General features: G+C 43.1%; 1 protein-coding gene across 1 annotated transcript in view; it reads right to left on the bottom strand.

Moving 5' to 3' along the window:
- The window catches only part of LOC149440965 (uncharacterized), an 86,354-nt gene that overhangs the window by 33,260 nt on the left and 31,413 nt on the right, over nt 1-21,681 (bottom strand). Inside the window, exon 9 of the mRNA XM_089657922.1 lies at nt 12,649-12,948. Coding sequence (XP_089514048.1) covers nt 12,649-12,948 — 300 coding nt within the window. The remainder of the gene's footprint in view (nt 1-12,648; nt 12,949-21,681) is intronic.

Here is a 21,681-nt window from a genome sequence, read left to right as displayed (position 1 = left end):
CTCCTAACATATACTGGTTGTTAATGTTTATTACTTCCCATAGAGGTCTACAGTAAAGCTGATCTCTGTGTTTTATTATAAAGTGTGTGCTTTTCATTGGTCCTTGCACTTACACTATTGCCAGGTGTGCCAGTGTGGGCTGAGACAGTTCTTGGGGTTGAAAGGAAGAGTGGCGGAGTGAACAAACTTAAGCAGCCCCTTCGGGGGTATCGCTACATGTGGGGGCTCGTCCGGGATTACTTGCTGCTCAATCACCCAACAACCACTCAAGCAGTGCCCTATACCAACTCCTAAGATGGACGTCGCAGCTGCGACCAAGTGGTGCAGCAGGGAAAATGCTTGCCCAGAACGGAGTGTAGTGGTCGAGTTCCCCAGAGAAATGGGGACCGAAGAACAGATTACCAAGATAGTGAATGCACTACCCATAGAGGGAAAGAAAACGTGGGTGATAGATGTGATACCCGCCTCAGACACCACCCTGGCATATGCCCTGCTAGAGTGGAAGAAGGGGATCCCTGACAGTTTCCAAGGAGCCAATATCCAAATAGAGGATGGGACAAGGCTCCAGTTACTTCAGTTGAACATCCCCAGGCCTAGTTGTGCAAAACCTGAGAGGGAAGAACCCCTGTCCCAGACACCTCTAGCCACCATAGGCCCGGAATTCCTCACTGCATTGGGGGACTTCATGTTAAAATGCCGCAAAGACCCCTCTCCATACACAGGGATGTATCGGAAGCTCCGATTCTTCTCGGGTAGGCAACCAATACCTACTGGGGAGGATGGCTTTGAAGAGTGGCTAGACCAAGCCATGCAAGCACTAAGTGAATGGGACATTCCTGAGGCCCACAAGAAACAGAGGATTACGGAGAGCCTAAGGGGCCCTGCATTGGAGGCCATTCGCAACCTAAAACTTAGCAAACAGGATTGCACTGCTCAGGGCTATCTAGATATTTTACAAGATGTATTTGGGCGCACTGAGAAGGCTTCAGACCTCATCTATCAGCTAGAGCATACCTACCAAAATGAAGGGGAGAAACTCTCCAGTTACATGGGACGTCTAGACAAGATAATACACCAAATTCTGCTAAAAAGGGGAATAGGCCCTGAAAGAGTAGATGAGGTTCGGGCGCAACAAGTCCTACGGGGAGCCAGGCCCCTAGACCCTATTGCCATTCTATTAAGAACTCGGCGAGATGGTGGCCTCCTGAACTATCCAGACTTGATCCGGACTGTGAGAGAGGAGGAAGCCATGTTGGATGACAAAGAGAGACAGTCAGACTCTGTTGTAGGGGTCCGGGTAGTCAATGTGGGAGGTGACACCCCTGAAGTTGAACTCCTTAAGACTCAGGTGTCCCAATTAATGGAGATGGTGACCTTACTAATGGCGGGACCGTCGGGTTTAGCAAGAGAGACGAGAGCAGTTTCTGAAAACCTGTCAGGAGTTGCCCCAACGCAAGCAACTAGTCCCACCATTCAAATGACCTGCTTTAATTGTGGAGGGACCGGACATGTCAGGAGAGTCTGTCCGAGCCCCAGGAAGCCTGAAGCTAAGCGCCAAAAACCGGCGGAAAACTTCAGAGGGCCCTGGTGAAGGAGCAACCCAGGGACCCCACCACCACAGCTAGCTCCACTCAACCAAGTAAAAGGGGGGCGAGGAGAAAATCTGGTCCTATCCAGAAGGACCCCACCATCCCTTACAAACAGCCTAGGGAAGATGCCACTTCACCTCAGGGAGTCAGTGCACACCTCAAACCTGGGAGTCAACCACAGCTTAGGCCGAATCAAAACTCCCCCAGGAGGGGAGTAAGGATAAGAACTGCAGAACAGAAGAAGACGGCTACCTGTTCACCACTCCCTGAGAATTTAGTGGGACCCTCCCCTGTCGTCCCGATTCAGGTAGAAGGGATTTATACCAGGGCTCTTCTGGACACCGGAGCCCAAGTAACCCTTCTGTATCGAGATTTCTATGACAAGCATCTGAAGCATTTGCCCTTGCAGAAGCTGGAAGATCTGGAAATATGGGGCATAGGAACCCAGAAGTTTCCCTATGATGGTTACCTATCGGTCAGACTAACTTTTGATCCTTCCATGACAGGGAAGGCTGAGACTTTTGAAGCCTTAGCCATCATCTGTCCCCGGCCGCCTGGGGCCAATAGGAGTTCCCTAATCATAGGGACGAACACCAATCTTGTCAGAAGGCTGTTGGCGCCATTGGTCGAAGAGCCCAATGATCAACCCACTTCTGTACATCCCATGCTGAGGCAAGCATATCAGCGCCTGGTACAAGAAAGGAGAACCCCAGCGGAAAGAATAGGGAAGATATGGCGCCTGGATCAACATGAGAAGGTGCTACAACCCGGAGAGGTGGCGTGTTTACAGGCATCAGTCAAATTGACCTGGAAGCAGCCAGGCCCCTTCATTGTCCTTGAGGCTGGTGGCTGTGAAGAGAACACAGGAGTGGAGATCCTCCCGGAGGTAGTGTCAACAAAAGCGCTACGGAGGAGCCACGGAAAGGTTTCGGTCAGTGTTCATAACCCAACTGCTGCCCCAGTGAAAATCCCAGCTCGGGTGCTGTTAGGACATGTGGATCCTGCAACTCCAATCTTGCCCACTGAGCTAGGGGACGGAAGAGAGAAAGAAATCCCTGTCGATGCGTTTTACCCAAGGAACACCCCCCTTTCCCCGGAATGGAGAGAGAGAGCGAAGAATCAACTCCTAGGGTGGCGGGCTGCATTCTCCAGAAGTGAGTTCAATGTGGGGTGTGCAGAGAGTGCCCATCATCGGATCCGGCTTCGAGAAGACGCTCCATTCAGGGAAAGGGTTCGACGAGTTCCATTGGGAGATTTGGAAGACCTGCGTGAGCAATTGGCAGAGTTGAAGAGGACAGGCATCATCAGAGAGTCCCGAAGCCCATACGCCTCTCCGATAGTGGTGGTCCGGAAGAAGAACGGATCTTTAAGATTGTGCATCGACTACCGGACGCTAAACCGAAGAACTGTTCCTGATCAGTATACCACCCCCAGGATAGAGGATGCTTTGCAAAGCCTATCAGGGGCAAAGTGGTTCAGTGTGCTGGACCTGAAGAATGGGTATTACCAGATCCCCATGCACCCAGAAGACCGAGAAAAGACCGCGTTCATAACCCCAATAGGGTTCTTTAAATTTGACCGGATGCCTCAAGGTTTGTGCAACTCTCCAGCCACCTTTCAAAGGCTGATGGAGAAGACGGTGGGTGACATGAATTTAATTGAAGTACTGGTGTACTTGGACGACATCATTGTGTTCGGGAAGACCCTAGAGGAACATGAGGAGAGATTGGAGAAGGTACTCAAGAGACTTCATGATGAGGGACTGAAGTTGTCTTTGGAGAAGTGCCAGTTTTACCAACCCTCGGTCAATTACCTGGGTCATATCGTATCTGCCGATGGAGTGGCCACTGACCCCAAGAAGCTGGAAGCTGTTACTTCGTGGCCGAGGCCCACAAATGTCACAGAGCTCAGATCTTTCCTGGGGTTTTGCTCCTATTATCGCAGATTCGTCCAGGGCTTCGCTCGGATAGCCCGTCCACTCAATGAACTGCTCAGAAACGAAGAAGACAATGATGATGCAGATCTTTCTAGACCTGCGAAGCCAGCAGTGGGACCCAGGAGGCCTAGGGAATCTATTCAAGGACAATGGACAACCCAGTGTGAAGAGGCCTTTGAACGGCTGAAAAAGAGTCTAACCACCGCTCCAATCCTGGCCTATGCAGACCCAGCCAAGCCGTATGAATTGCATGTGGATGCAAGTAGAGATGGGTTAGGGGGAGTCCTCTATCAAGAACAGAATGGATGCTTGCGACCTGTCGCCTATGTGAGTCGGGGTTTGGCGTCCGCTGAGAAGAACTACCCCACCCACAAGCTTGAATTCTTGGCCTTGAAGTGGGCAGTAGTGGACAAACTTCGAGATTACCTATATGGAGCAGAATTCGTGATAAAAACAGATAATAACCCCCTCACATACATTCTCACTACAGCTAAGCTGGATGCTACTGGCCACAGGTGGTTAGCTGCCTTATCGGAGTTCACTTTCAGCCTCAGTTATCGGCCAGGGATTGGGAATAGGGATGCAGATGCCTTATCCCGAAGACCTCACTGTTCCAAGGATTCCCCAGAAGAGTGGACTCAGGTGCCCTCTGAAGGGGTACGAGCCTTATGCCAAGGAGTGGAACACCGAACAAGAGGTGGGTCCAGGGCAGAAGACATTGGGATTTCGGCATCTGGCGTTCCCAGGTGTTATTGCAATGTCACCCAGGTTGGGGGTGAAGGCCTGCCCAAGCTTTCCAGGAAGGATCTGCGAAGAGATCAGTTGGAAGACCCCCTCTGCGGCCTAGTATTGAAGGCTTTAGAAAGCAAAAGCCCTGATTTGCTTCTTACATCGTCAAGGGAGGCCCGGCGGCTACATCATGAGTGGGATCGGCTACAGTTACGCCACGGAGTGGTCTACCGAAGGGGCCCCTCTGATGATCCTGAAGAGAAATGGCAGCTATTTTTGCCCGCAAAACACAGAGAAACGGTGCTGACTGCTCTCCATGATGACCATGGCCATCTGGGACCAGAAAGAACCTTTTGTTTGGTAAGAGACCGCTTCTACTGGCCCTGCATGCGGACAGAAGTTGAAAGTTACTGTCACTCCTGCATCCGATGTATTCAGAGGAAGACTCTGCCTCAACGAGCTGCCCCAATGGGCCACCTTCAAAGTCAGGGACCCATGGAGTTGGTGTGCATTGACTTCCTGTGCCTGGAGTCGGATCAGAGTGGACAGGGAAATATCCTGGTAGTGACTGACCATTTTACCAGGTATGCCCAGGCTTTTCCTGCTAGAGATCAGTTAGCATCAACTGTGGCAAAGATTTTAGTAGAAAGGTTCTTTGTGCATTACGGACTACCACAACGTATCCACTCAGACCAAGGGAGAGATTTCGAGAGCAATCTCATCAAGAGACTCTTGAGTCTACTAGGCATCCAAAAGTCGAGGACTACTCCATACCATCCTCAGGGAGATCCTCAGCCAGAGAGATTCAATCGTACCCTCCTGAATATGCTCGGGACTTTGACTTCAGTGCAAAAGCAACACTGGAGTAAGCATGTAGCAGCCATCGTACATGCATACAATAGCACTGCCAACGACGCTACAGGATACTCTCCTTACCGGCTGATGTTCGGCCGGGAAGCTCGACTGCCAGTAGACTTGGCTTTTGGAACCTCTGTAGACCATACCTCTGCAGCTTCCCATAGAGGATATGTGGACCGCTTAAGGAAAAGCCTGAAGATTGCTTATGAGAAGGCTCAAGCCACCTCAGATGCCAGGGGACAGAGAAACAAAGAGAACTTTGATCTCAGAGTGCGAGTACAGGACTTACAATCTGGAGACAGAGTCTTACTGAGAAATCTGGGCATTCCTGGAAAACACAAGCTGGCGGATAGGTGGCGATCAGAGCCCTATGTCATCTGCAAACAATTGCCTGGATTGCCAGTTTACCAGATTCGACCGGAAAAGGGTGTTGGCCCACTCAAAACCTGGCACCGCAACCACCTTTTGCCTTTGTCAGATGCAGTCCGTCTACCATCACAATCTGATCCACAGTCTACCCCCTCAACTTCTCAGAGAACTAGACCTGTGACCAGGTCTCAACCCACACCACCTCCTGTAAATGAAGAGGACAGTGAGAGTGAGGAGGTAGGGACAGATTTGCTGTGGCCATCTGACATTTCCGAACCCACCACTCCTTGTTCCACTGGAGTGACTGACGTAGTTCCTCTTAGGCCAGAGGCTCCTGAATTTGTACCTCAGGCTCAACATACAGAAGATTTGCAAGAGCCTGAGCCTTCTCTACCCGAGTTAGAACCTGAAGACTCTGGGTCCATTGTTGCTGAGGGAGAAGACGTGGAGGAAGCTGAACTGGGAGAGACAGAGTGCGTTGAGCAAGAAGCAAGGGTTGATGAGTCAGTAGTGTCAGAACCAACATCGGAAGCAACGCCAGAACCATTGCTAGAGCCCAGAGAACAGAGAGAGCGTAGAGTTATTCAACCCCCAAAAAGACTGACATATGATGTGTTGGGTGAAAACTCTGAGGAAGTAGTACATGCTTCTAGAAGGAATCTCGTGACGCCTGGTTCTCCTACAGCAGTTTCGGTAGAGAACAGCCCCAACTCACCCCCTGGCACATCTGGTTGGGCCATTCCCATTAGTGTGGCCTATGGGCAGGACAACCCTCACTTTGCTACATGGTGGGAGGTTCCTCTGCCAGATTCTTATGCAAGTGTGAATAATTTAATTTCCTGTGTGTACTAATTTGTTTTCTCCGCGTGTATATATCAAGCATGTACCAGGTCAAGGATTGTTACTGCCTTTGGAGGACCAAAGGTTCTTTGGTGGGGGGAGTGTGTAGCAGGAGATATTAATCCTGTCTCATGGCTGTGATCTGCTGACTGGCCTCTCCTGTGTAACCTGACACTTTCCCTGACACAGACAAAGCAGTGAGGGATTTCAGCCCCCCCTTTCTCCTCTCAGACTGTAAGAGAGAGAGAGCCAATTATGAGAGCCATTAAAGGAGCCAATGTCAAGGACTCTTTCAAGCAGGAAGTGCAGCTGCAAAGCATTGTGGACGATGGAGTTTTGAACAGAAACGGCCTTATAGGCTAATATGGAGATAGAATTAAAAAAGAACCACGAAAGCCATCATGCTTAGGGAGAGCAGAGTGAAGGGGCCATCTTGGGTTTTCTCCTGAGGGAGAGGGAGATTGCATGTGGCAGGAGAGAGATTGGACCTGGCAAAGAAGTGCTGATGGGCAGTGCACTGCATGCTTGGTGATCTGCATCAGACAAAGGAACATCCAAACTGAGAGAAGTGGTCTACAGTACAGTGCCTACACTGACAGTGTGAAGTGCTCATCGTGAGGTGACCAGAGGAACCTGTCATTTTCAGGACGATCGTTTGGGCCTTTGTCACAGGATCTGGTGAGAGGGATTTCTCCCACTGTCATATGACAGGAACATTGCACACATACAGAGACATCATACCTTGCTCATATTCACCAGGCACTGGGTTGTGTAGATGGCCCTGCTGAACAGACACCGTGTTCACTTTGCTATACAAATACTGCCACAGGATTACAATTACACTTTAAGTGTTTAAGGAGTTTAAGTGCACCAACGAAAGTGGCTAGCTGAAGATTCCAACATTCATCCAGTTACAAAGAGACTGAAGTTACTGGTGCCATACGAGCACGCGCATGCGTAGTCAGGCCTCTATATTGCATGGTGTGTGAGGGAATAGCTTTACCTTGAAAGTAGCTATTAAGCATCAGTTGGGTACAGTGTTTTCCTATTGGGGTCATGGTGTCGGGGTTTAGAAGGAAGAAGTCTGACACAACAGAGAGTCATTCTTCTACTCTCCTCCTGCTTGGACATCATGGGGCCAAATTTATGAAGAGGAGTTAAATCCACTTTGAGGTTGCCATTTAAGTGTTTGCCTCTGCTCTTGGGGTTATTCATGGTTGGAATCCCCTGAAAGCAGCCCGAGTGTAAAAGTGAGTTATATTGCTTTCCATCACAGTATTTGTTGTTCTCTTGATTCTCCTAACATATACTGGTTGTTAATGTTTATTACTTCCCATAGAGGTCTACAGTAAAGCTGATCTCTGTGTTTTATTATAAAGTGTGTGCTTTTCATTGGTCCTTGCACTTACACTATTGCCAGGTGTGCCAGTGTGGGCTGAGACAGTTCTTGGGGTTGAAAGGAAGAGTGGCGGAGTGAACAAACTTAAGCAGCCCCTTCGGGGGTATCGCTACATATGTTTTTGGTTATAACGTGAAAAAATGTGAAAAATTGCAAAAGAATATGAATACTTCTTCAAGGCACTGTATATAAGGTTCCATTCACATCTGTGCAAGTATGACGGCAGGCATGTGTATTTGTGTGTTGCATTTAAATCAGTCCATTCGTTTTAATAGGCCCCTTCGCTCTACATGCAAAAATTGCACAAGAAAAGCACAAGCACCTCTTTTTAAAAAATTGTGGTGCACCTAAACGCATGGTACAGTAAGTTCCCTACTTGTGAACCTTCAAGTTGCAAACTTTCAAAGATGCAAACATGCATTCGCATGTCAAATCACCAAAGTAGCTCACGTGTCTGCCGGACATTGTGTAGAGTAGTACAGTGCTGATTTCAGGCCCAGGATGTCTGGAATCAAGTAAAACAGAAGCAGTCTTGTCTGATCACTCCATGCCAGCCCCGGTATGCCGGCGGTTGTACTGCACTTCTGTACATTTCTAGGTACTGTAAGATTAAACATCTTTTCTTTACAGTATTTTTTGTTTGTTTTTTATGCGTTATTTGTGTGAAAAAGTATTATAAACCTCACTTTGTTGGACTTACGAACAAATTGGACTTACGAACATTGTTTGTAAGTAGGGGACTTACTGTATTTTGTTTTACGCACATTTTGCAAGTTGAGTTGGGATGCCATTTGGAATTATTGACAGTGTTGGACGCTTGAAAAATGGGATGCAGGCATTGTGGCATTGTGCCATCGCACAGATGTGAACCTAGCCTAAGAATGGAAGAACCATAACTATGTATGATGATGCCAAAAAGCAACACCATTGAGGGCTCCCCTGTCTCACTAGTCTCGATCTCAAGTCGGTGCGAATCATCTAGTGATACGGTACTGCTGGCTTTCATTAGGATCATATAAACATTCCCAACCTGTGTTTGAAGTCATTTTATCCAAATGTGCTTGGATAGTTAGGTTCTTTATGTATGGTTCTGTTAAGCTAAATGTAATGATGGTGTAAACACCATCAACTGAAGCTTTATCCATATGCACAGCAGTCAACCACCAATGTTCAGTCTTCTGGAGCCACACAAGAGGTCCTTCATTGATGCACAAAGCATGATGGAGGAACCCTGCATGGCCTTGAAATGTTGCAAAACTGTTGAATGAAGTCTATGGGAATAAAAAGGCATATGGAGCCGCAGTCGATGGTCTGATGATGATGTGCCCTCCCACCTCTGGTGAGATCTCACCCTCACTTTGGTGGGACAATGCTGGGCTCTATGGAGATACATCTTGTGTCACATATCAGTGACAGATTACACGTGGAGCATCATGGGACAGTTTTGAGAAGACAATGTCCAGACTAGATGCAGGTAATGTAGGTGGGTTGTTTGAGTGTTTTAGTGGCACACTGTGAAGGTTGTACAGAACTGTAGACATTTTTGTGAAGGAGTGATCTAAGGAAAATAGATGACAACCATCAAATAAGTGTGATTTCTACTCCCAGGAGAGCCATGGGGTTGTGCAGGTGGAGGGGAGAGAGGAAAGCAGACGAGCCTCCACTCCCCTCCCCTTCTTTGTGTGACCTGGAAGGCGACGTCCATGCTGTCACTTTCCTGGCTAGAATAGCCATGGAAATAGGTATTGCAATGTGGTCTGCATTGAAATACATCTATTGGAAGCCAGAGAAGACATTGGGGGGTCTTTTAGACCCTGCATGTCTCAATAAAGAGAACCTATCACCCAAAAATCATCACATATGGGATTTTGTGTCCCATATGTGATGAAAAACAAAAAATAAAGTTACACCCATGCACATAACATTCCCCGTTCAAAAAAAACCAAACAATTTCAGCCCCCCACCCCCACATAAAACGCACACGTTGGGACGCCTACACATGAAAACATCAATTGCAATACACATGTTACATATCGCCGCGCACGCCAGAGTGAAAGCAATAATTCTAGCAGGAGACCTTCTCCATAATGCTAAGCTGATGACCTGTAGGGACTTTTGAAGCGTCGCCTATAGAAAACTGAAGTATAGGCTAGTGAAGTTTGACGCCATTTCATAGGCGCACACAAATTTAAGGTTTTCTAAGTATCTATTTACTCAGCACAACCTCATCTTTTATATTTTTCCAACAATTTGAGTAATTTATTGTGTGTGTGCCTTAAAATTCGCTTTAGCATGACTTTTACTGAAATTTTCATAATATCGTGTACCATAAAAAAGAGAAACTACCACTTTTTTCTATTCTCTAAGGGTGTCTGCTTTCAGAAAATGTATATTGTTTTGGGGGTTTTGTGTAATCTTCAGGCATAAATAGATTTTTTATACGTGTGCAAAAATTGCAAAAAACAGCTCTGGCAGCAAAAGGGTTTAAGTCACATCTAATTTTTTAAAGATGTTTGTGATCTGTCCACTCAGTTGATTTTTGGTTTATAAAAACATACATTATGAAGGACGACATTTGTATTATTTTATGCAGTTAGCAGTTTGTGATAGGTTCCCATTGGGCAGAAAATGACTTTTAATTTCCCTGTAACAATTCTAATCAGAAAAACTACACATACAGTCAGGTCCATAAATATTGGGACATCGACACAATTCTAACATTTTTGGCTCTATACACCACCACAATGGATTTGAAATGAAACGAACAAGATGTGCTTTAACTACAGACTGTCAGCTTTAATTTGAGGGTATTTACATCCAAATCAGGTGAACGGTGTAGGAATTACAACAGTTTGTATATGTGCCTTCCACTTGTTAAGGGACCAAAAGTAATGGGACAATTGGCTTCTCAGCTGTTCCATGGCCAGGTGTGTGTTATTCCCTCATTATCCCAATTACAATGAGCAGATAAAAGGTCCAGAGTTCATTTCAAGTGTGCTATTTGCATTTGGAAGCTGTTGATGTCAACTCTCAAGATGAGATCCAAAGAGCTGTCACTATCAGTGAAGCAAGCCATCATTAGGCTGAAAAAACAAAACAAACCCATCAGAGAGATAGCAAAAACATTAGGCGTGGCCAAAACAACTGTTTGGAACATTCTTAAAAAGAAGGAATGCAGTGGTGAGCTCAGCAACACCAAAAGACCCGCAAGACCAAGGAAAACAACTGTGGTGGATGACCGAAGAATTTTTTCCCTGGTGAAGAAAACACCCTTCACAACAGTTGGCCAGATCAAGAACACTCTCCAGGAGGTAGGTGTATGTGTGTCAAAGTCAACAATCAAGAGAAGACTTCACCAGAGTGAATACAGAGGGTTCACCACAAGATGGAAACCATTGGTGAGCCTCAAAAACAGGAAGGCCAGATTAGAGTTTGCCAAACGACATCTAAAAAGCCTTCACAGTTCTGGAACAACATCCTATGGACAGATGAGACCGAGATCAACTTGTACCAGAGTGATGGGAAGAGAAGAGTATGGAGAAGGAACTGCTCATGATCCTAAGCATACCACCTCATCAGTGAAGCATGGTGGTGGTAGTGTCATGGCGTGGGCATGTATGGCTGCCAATGGAACTGGTTCTCTTGTATTTATTGATGATGTGACTGCTGACAAAAGCAGCAGGATGAATTCTGAAGTGTTTTGGGCAATATTATCTGCTCATATTCAGCCAAATGCTTCAGAACTCATTGGACGCTTCACAGTGCAGATGGACAATGACCCAAAGCATACTGCAAAAGCAACCAAGGAGTTTTTTAAGGGAAAGAAGTGGAATATTATGCAATGGCCAAGTCAATCACCTGACCTGAATCCAATTGAGCATTTCACTTGCTGAAGACAAAACTGAAGGGAAAATGCCCCAAGAACAAGCAGGAACTGAAGACAGTTGCAGTAGAGGCCTGGCAGAGCATCACCAGGGATGAAACCCAGCGTCTGGTGATGTCTATGCGTTCCACACTTCAGGCTGTAATTGACTGCAAAGGATTTGCAACCAAATATTAAAAAGTGAAAGTTTGATTTATGATTACTATTCTGTCCCATTACTTTTGGTCACTTAACAAGTGGGAGGCACATATGCAAACTGTTGTAATTCCTACACCGTTCACCTGATTTGGATGTAAATACCCTCAAATTAAAGCTGACAGTCTGCAGTTAAAGCACATCTTGTTTGTTTCATTTCAAATCTATTGTGGTGGTGTATAGAGCCAAAAATGTTAGAATTGTGTCGATGTCCCAATATTTATGGACCTGACTGTATATATATTTACTAAGGGGTGTTTAGCAAAAATTATAAAATCTAACTCTCATTCTAGAATTACATTTTTAAAGGATAAGTTCACCTTTCATAACAGGTTACATGTTACACCAATATTCAGGGCATAACATGTAACATGTATGATCAGACCGGCCCCCACTTTAACAGCTAGCGGGGGATCTTCTCCCCCCTCCACAAACTTCCCCCCTCCCAGTGCTAGCTGTCAGATTTTAAAAAACGCGGCTCCGCCCGTACGGCTTCGTCCCTCATTCACAGTCCTGTGAATTATTCCTTAGTGGCTGTCGGTTTTCAGTTCTCTATGAACTATCATGGCGCCGTGTGCACTGTGGAAGTACATTGAGTCTCTCTGTCAGTATATCTGTTTGTCTGTATATCCTGTATGGGAGAGCAGATACACTGACAGTCTGCAGAAGACCTTCATGGTATCAGTGATCTGTTGATCTCTGGTGCAATGCCATCCAGGCTCATGCACCCAAAAATAATAAATGCACGATTTTTTACCTGCAATAAAATGTGCATTTATTATTTTTTGTCTGAAGGTGAACTTATCCTTTAACATATCTTGCATGATAACACAGTAAAGCTCTGACTTACATTGCGTTGGAGCTGGTGGAATATCCCTGATTCCTTGGTACGGACTTTCCAGTACAGACATTTCATCCTGGTTATACTTCCAAAGAGCATCATATAGCAGGTCTTTCTTCTTATGGTCCCAGGAGCTGATTATGTCAAAGAGTCCATCCATCTTGTCCCTAGATGAGGATTTGCTAATCAGATTCTGGAACTCTTCCTGTGTGATCAGCATCTTGTACCTCAGATCAAATAGAACTGGATCGACAAACTTCATGTTGTGTATCAGAAATATCCGGTGTCTGTCCAAAAAATGCTCCTTTGCTGTATTAATAAATATATAAAAAAAAAATAATATCAAAAGTTTTGTCATGTTTCTCCCTTAACCCTTTGTTCACTGTTTTGGAGAGGAGAACCTCCCTCTTAGTATACAGACTACTTCATTGCACACAGAATTCATTTTCCTTGGGTGGCCTTAGGTGGGTTTTGTTCCTTTGATACCTTGTTCATCTATCCAGGACAACTGTAGAAATATTTCCTCACTTTCTATCCAGACTCTGCAACCCAACTATTACTGTAACAATAATATATCTCGCCGATCGATGCACAAGCCGACCTCAATGCTCTGTGTAATTGGGCAACTATGTGACAAATGGGGTTCAATGTTGATAAATGTAAGGTTCCGCACTTGGGGGCTAAGAATATGCATCATACATACTAGAGGGGTACAACTGGGGGGTCAATGGTGGAGAAGGATCTGGGGGGTTTTGGTAGATCACAATCTTAATAATGGCAGCAATGCCAAGCTGCGGGTTCTAAACCGAGCAAAATCCTCTCTTGTATTAGGAGAGGTATAGACTCCAGAGAGAGAGATATAATCCCCCCCCCCCCGTACAAATCATTAGTAAGACCTCATCTGGAATATGCAGTTCAGTTTTGGGCTCCAATTCACAAAAAGAACATTGGGGAACTGGAGAAAGTACAGAGAAGGGCAACCAAACTGATACGAGGCATGGAGGAGATCAGCTATGAGGAAAGATTAGAGGAACTGAATTTATTCTCTACTGAGAAGAGGAGATTAAGGGGGATATGATCTCCATGTATAATACATAAGGGGGGATATGATCACCATGTATAATACATAAGGGGGATATGATCTCCATGTATAATACATAAGGGGGGATATGATCTCCATGTATAATACATAAGGGGGGATATGATCTCCATGTATAATACATAAGGAGGAATATGATCACCATGTATAATACATAAGGGGGATATGATCACCATGTATAATATATAAGGGGGGATATGATCTCCATGTATAATACATAAGGGGGTATATGATCTCCATGTATCATACATAAGGGGGGATATGATCTCCATGTATAATACATAAGGGGGGATATGATCTCCATGTATAATACATAAGGGGGTATATGATCTCCATGTATCATACATAAGGGGGGATATGATCTCCATGTATAATACATAAGGGGGGATATGATCTCCATGTATAATACATAAGGGGGGATATGATCTCCATGTATAATACATAAGGGGGGATATGATCTCCATGTATAATACATAAGGGGGGATATGATCTCCATGTATAATACATAAGGGGGGATATGATCTCCATGTATAATACATAAGGGGGTATATGATCTCCATGTATCATACATAAGGGGGGATATGATCTCCATGTATAATACATAAGGGGGGATATGATCTCCATGTATAATACATAAGGGGGGATATGATCGCCATGTATAATACATAAGGGGGGATATGATCGCCATGTATAATACATAAGGGGGGATATGATCTCCATGTATAATACATAAGGGGGGATATGATCTCCATGTATAATACATAAGGGGGATATGGTCTCCATGTATAATACATAAGGGGGATATGATCACCATGTATAATACATAAGGGGGGAAATGATCTCCATGTATAATACATAAGGGGGGATATGATCTCCATGTATAATACATAAGGGGGGATATGATCACCATGAATAATACATAAGGGGGGATATGATCTCCATGTATAATACATAAGGGGGGATATGATCTCCATGTATAATACATAAGGGGGGGGGGATATGATCTCCATGTATAATACATAAGGGGGGGATATGATCTCCATGTATAATACATAAGGGGGATATGATCTCCATGTATAATACATAAGGGGGGGATATGATCTCCATGTATAATACATAAGGGGGGATATGATCACCATGTATAATACATAAGGGGGATATGATCTCCATGTATAATACATAAGGGGGGATATGATCTCCATGTATAATACATAAGGGGGGATATGATCTCCATGTATAATACATAAGGAGGAATATGATCACCATGTATAATACATAAGGGGGATATGATCACCATGTATAATATATAAGGGGGGATATGATCTCCATGTATAATACATAAGGGGGTATATGATCTCCATGTATCATACATAAGGGGGGATATGATCTCCATGTATAATACATAAGGGGGGATATGATCTCCATGTATAATACATAAGGGGGGATATGATCTCCATGTATAATACATAAGGGGGGATATGATCTCCATGTATAATACATAAGGGGGGATATGATCTCCATGTATAATACATAAGGGGGGATATGATCTCCATGTATAATACATAAGGGGGGATATGATCTCCATGTATAATACATAAGGGGGTATATGATCTCCATGTATCATACATAAGGGGGGATATGATCTCCATGTATAATACATAAGGGGGGATATGATCTCCATGTATAATACATAAGGGGGGATATGATCGCCATGTATAATACATAAGGGGGGATATGATCGCCATGTATAATACATAAGGGGGGATATGATCTCCATGTATAATACATAAGGGGGGATATGATCTCCATGTATAATACATAAGGGGGATATGGTCTCCATGTATAATACATAAGGGGGATATGATCACCATGTATAATACATAAGGGGGGAAATGATCTCCATGTATAATACATAAGGGGGGATATGATCTCCATGTATAATACATAAGGGGGGATATGATCACCATGAATAATACATAAGGGGGGATATGATCTCCATGTATAATACATAAGGGGGGATATGATCTCCATGTATAATACATAAGGGGGGGGGGATATGATCTCCATGTATAATACATAAGGGGGGGATATGATCTCCATGTATAATACATAAGGGGGATATGATCTCCATGTATAATACATAAGGGAGATATGATCTCCATATATAATACATAAGGGGGGGGATATGATCTCCATGTATAATACATAAGGGAGATATGATCTCCATGTATAATACATAAGGGGGGATATGATCTCCATGTATAATACATAAGGGGGATATGGTCTCCATGTATAATACATAAGGGGGATATGATCACCATGTATAATACATAAGGGGGGATATGATCTCCATGTATAATACATAAGGGGGGAAATGATCTCCATGTATAATACATAAGGGGGGATATGATCTCCATGTATAATACATAAGGGGGGATATGATCACCATGAATAATACATAAGGGGGGATATGATCTCCATGTATAATACATAAGGGGGGATATGATCTCCATGTATAATACATGAGGGGGGAAATGATCTCCATGTATAATACATAAGGGGGATATGATCTCCATGTATAATACATAAGGGGGATATGATCTCCATATATAATACATAAGGGGGGGGATATGATCTCCATGTATAATACATAAGGGGGGGGATATGATCTCCATGTATAATACATAAGGGGGATATGATCTCCATGTATAATACATAAGGGGGATATGATCTCCATGTATAATACATAAGGGGGGGGTATGATCTCCATGTATAATACATAAGGGGGGATATGATCTCCATGTATAATACATAAGGGGGATATGATCTCCATGTATAATACATAATGGGGGGGGGATATGATCTCCATGTATAATACATAAGGGGGGGGGTATGATCTCCATGTATAATACATAAGGGGGGATATGATCTCCATGTAAAATACATAAGGGGGATATGATCTCCATGTATAATACATAATGGGGGGGGGATATGATCTCCATGTATAATACATAAGGGGGGATATGATCTCCATGTATAATACATAAGGGGGGATATGATCTCCATGTATAATACATAAGGGGGGATATGATCTCCATGTATAATACATAAGGGGGGGATATGATCTCCATGTATAATACATAAGGGGGGATATGATCTCCATGTATAATACATAAGGGGGATATGATCTCCATGTATAATACATAAGGGGGGGATATGATCTCCATATATAATACATAAGGGGGGATATGATCACCATGTATAATACATGAGGGGGGATATGATCACCATGTAGAATACATAAGGGGGGATATGATCTCCATGTATAATACATAAGGGGGGGGGATATGATCTCCATGTATAATACATAAGGGGGGATATGATCTCCATGTATAATACATAAAGGGGGATATGATCTCCATGTATAATACATAAGGGGGGATATGATCTCCATGTATAATACATGAGGGGGGATATGATCACCATGTAGAATACATAAGGGGGGATATGATCTCCATGTATAATACATAAGGGGGGGGGATATGATCTCCATGTATAATACATAAGGGGGGATATGATCTCCATGTATAATACATAAGGGGGGATATGATCTCCATGTATAATACATAAGGGGGGATATGATCTCCATGTATAATACATAAGGGGGGATATGATCACCATGTAGAATACATAAGGGGGGATATGATCTCCATGTATAATACATACGGGGGGAAATGATCTCCATGTATAATACATAAGGGGGGATATGATGTCCATGTATAATACATAAGGGGGGAAATGATCTCCATGTATAATACATAAGGGGGGATATGATCTCCATGTATAATACATAAGGGGGATATCATCTCCATATATAATACATAAGGGGGGGGGATATGATCACCATGTATAATACATAAGGGGGAGACATGATCTCCATGTATAATACATAAGGGGGGATATGATCTCCATGTATAATACATAAGGGGGGATATGATCTCCATGTATAATACATAAGGGGGATATGATCTCCATGTATAATACATAAGGTGGGATATTATCTCCATGTATAATACATAAGGGGGGATATGATCTCCATGTATAATACATAAGGGGGATATGATCTCCATGTATAATACATAAGGGGGGATATGATCACCATGTATAATACATAAGGGGAGATATGATCTCCATGTATAATACATAAGGGGGGATATGATCTCCATGTATAATACATAAGGGGGATATGATCTCCATGTATAATACATAAGGTGGGATATTATCTCCATGTATAATACAGAAGGGGGGATATGATCTCCATGTATAATACATAAGGGGGGATATGATCTCCATGTATAATACATAAGGGGGGATATTATCTCCATGTATAATACATAAGGGGGGATATGATCTCCATGTATAATACATAAGGGGGAATATGATCTCCATGTATAATACATAAGGGGGATATGATCACCATGTATAATACATAAGGGGAGATATGATCTCCATGTATAATACATAAGGGGGGGGATATGATCTCCATGTATAATACATAAGGGGGGATATGATCTCCATGTATAATACATAAGGGGGGATATGATCTCCATGTATAATACATAAGGGGGGATATGATCACCATGTATAATACATAAGGGGGATATGATCTCCATGTATAATACATAAGGGGGGGATATGATCTCCATGTATAATACATAAGGGTGGATATGATCTCCATGTATAATACATAAGGGGGGGATATGATCTTCATGTATAATGCATAAGGGGGATATGATCTCCATGTATAATACATAAGGGGGGGATATGATCTCCATCTATAATACATTAGGGGGGATATGATCTCCATGTATAATACATAAGGGGGATATGATCTCCATGTATAATACATAAGGGGGAAATATGATGTCCATGTATAATACATAAGGGGGGGATATGATCTCTATGTATAATACATAAGGGGGGATATGATCTCCATGTATAATACATAAGGGGAAATATGATCTCCATGTATAATACATAAAGGGGGGGATATGATCTCCATGTATAATACATAAGGGGGGATATGATCTCCATGTATAATACATAAGGGGGGATATGATCTCCATGTATAATACATAAAGGGGGGGATATGATCTCCATGTATAATACATAAAGGGGGGGATATGATCTCCATATTATACATGGAGATCATATCCCCCCTTATGTATTATACATGGAGATCATTAGGGGGGATATGATCTCCATGTATAAAACATAAGGGGGGATATGATCTCCATGTATAATACATAAGGGGGATATGATCTCCATGTATAATACATAAGGGGGAAATATGATCTCCATGTATAATACATAAGGGGGGGATATGATCTCCATGTATAATACATAAGGGGGGATATGATCTCCATGTATAATACATAAGGGGAAATATGATCTCCATGTATAATACATAAAGGGGGGGATATGATCTCCATGTATAATACATAAGGGGGGATATGCTCTCCATGTATAATACATAAGGGGGGATATGATCTCCATGTATAATACATAAGGGGGGATATGATCTCCATGTATAATACATAAGGGGGGATATGATCTCCATGTATAATACATAAGGGGGGATATGATCTCCATGTATAATACATAAGGGGGGATATGATCTCCATGTATAATACATAAAGGGGGGGATATGATCTCCATGTATAATACATAAGGGGGGATATGCTCTCCATGTATAATACATAAGGGGGGATATGATCTCCATGTATAATACATAAGGGGGGATATGATCTCTATGTATAATACATAAGGGGGGATATGATCTCCATGTATAATACATAAGGGGAGACATAATCTCCATGTATAATACATAAGGGGGGATATGATCACCATGTATAGTACATAAGGGGGCTATGATCTCCATGTATAACACATAGGGGGGATATGATCTCCATGTATAATACATAAGGGGGGATATGATCTCCATGTATAATACATAAGGGGGGATATGATCACCATGTATAATACATAAGGGGGATATGATCTCCATGTATAATACATAAGGGGGGATATGATCTCCATGTATAATACATAAGGGGGGATATGATCTCCATGTATAATACATAAGGGGGGATATGATCACCATGTATAATACATAAGGGGGATATGATCTCCATGTATAATACATAAGAGGGATATGATCTCCATGTATAATACATGAGGGGGGATATGATCTCCATGTATAATACATAAGGGGGATATGATCACCATGTATAATACATAAGGGGGATATGATCTCCATGTATAATACATAAGGGGGAATATGATCTCCATGTATAATACATAAGGGGGGATATGATCTCCATGTATAATACATAAGGGGGATATGATCACCATGTATAATACATAAGGGGGATATGATCTCCATGTATAATACATAAGGGGGGATATGATCTCCATGTATAATACATAAGGAGGATATGATCTCCATGTATAATACATACGGGGGGGGGGGGATATGATCTCCATGTATAATACATAAGGGGGATATTATCTCCATGTATAATACATAAGGGGGAATATGATCTCCATGTATAATACATAAGGGGGGATATGATCTCCATGTATAATACATAAGGGGGGATATGATCTCCATGTATAATACATAAGGGGGGATATGATCACCATGTATAATACATAAGGGGGATATGATCTCCATGTATAATACATAAGGGGGGATATGATCTCCATGTATAATACATAAGGGGGGGATATGATCTCCATGTATAATACATAAGGGGGATATGATCTCTATGTATAATACATAAGGGGGATATTATCTTCATGTATAATACATAAGGGGGGATATGATCTCCATGTATAATACATAAGGGGGGATATGATCTCCATGTATAATACATAAGGGGGATATGATCTCCATGTATAATACATAAGGGGGATATGATCTCCATGTTTATTACATAAGGGGGATATGATCTCCATGTATAATACATAAGGGGGATATGATCTCCATGTATATTACATAAGGGGGATATGATCACCATGTATATTACATAAGGGGGATATGATCACCATGTATAATACATAAGGGGCGCTCTTTAAGTCTGGAGGAAATAAATGTAATCTCCAAACACGGAAAGGTTTCTTCACAGTAAGAGCTGTGAGAATGTGGAATAGACTCCCTCAGGAGTTGGTTGTGGCCAGCTCAGTGGATTGCTGTAGGAAAGTCCTGGATTCTTTCTTGGATACACAGAATATAACTGGATATAACATTTATAGGTAAAGTTGATCCAGGGAATATCCGATTGCCTCTCGGGGGATCAGGAAGGAATTTTTTCCCAGCAGGAGCAAATTGGATCGTGCTTTATTGGGTTTTTGCCTTCCTCAGGAACAATTGTGGGTGTTGGATTATAACTTTTTTTTTTGTTGTTGAACTGGATGGACTTTTGTCTTTTTCAGCCAGACTAACTATGTAACTATGTGACTATGATCAGCATGCCTGGTATACCTAGTCACAAGCATTATGCACATCCATAGTTTAGTTATAAATAAGAACAGATATTGACCTTTTATTATATTTGATTTATTTGCTAATCTTTCTAATGCTATTCGAAGTGTACCCCGATGGTGTCGCTTCTGGCAAAATGCATCGGACGGAGCTGGAACGATTTTGCCACACATGCGCACTGGACGGTGGCCATTTAAGATGTGGGAACCTGCAGGAGATCTCTGTATACAGCGCTGTTTTATTACTGGAGCTTGTAAGTGTACATGTAATAAGTCAGACTTTTACAGTTTGGTATGTACGTCCGGGTAGGGGGCGCGTGCTAGTGCCCTTCGCGGCCGTGACTGTCAATCACCATGTCCCAGCCGGTATTTACTAGCTGGCGCCCGATGATTCCTGG

This window comes from Staurois parvus, unplaced genomic scaffold, assembly GCF_062004578.1.
Source record: "Staurois parvus isolate SC_StPar_1 unplaced genomic scaffold, SC_StPar_1.0 ptg001042l, whole genome shotgun sequence".
In the NCBI taxonomy this organism is placed as follows: domain Eukaryota; kingdom Metazoa; phylum Chordata; class Amphibia; order Anura; family Ranidae; genus Staurois; species Staurois parvus.
This window is presented reverse-complemented; position numbering and strand designations above follow the sequence as displayed.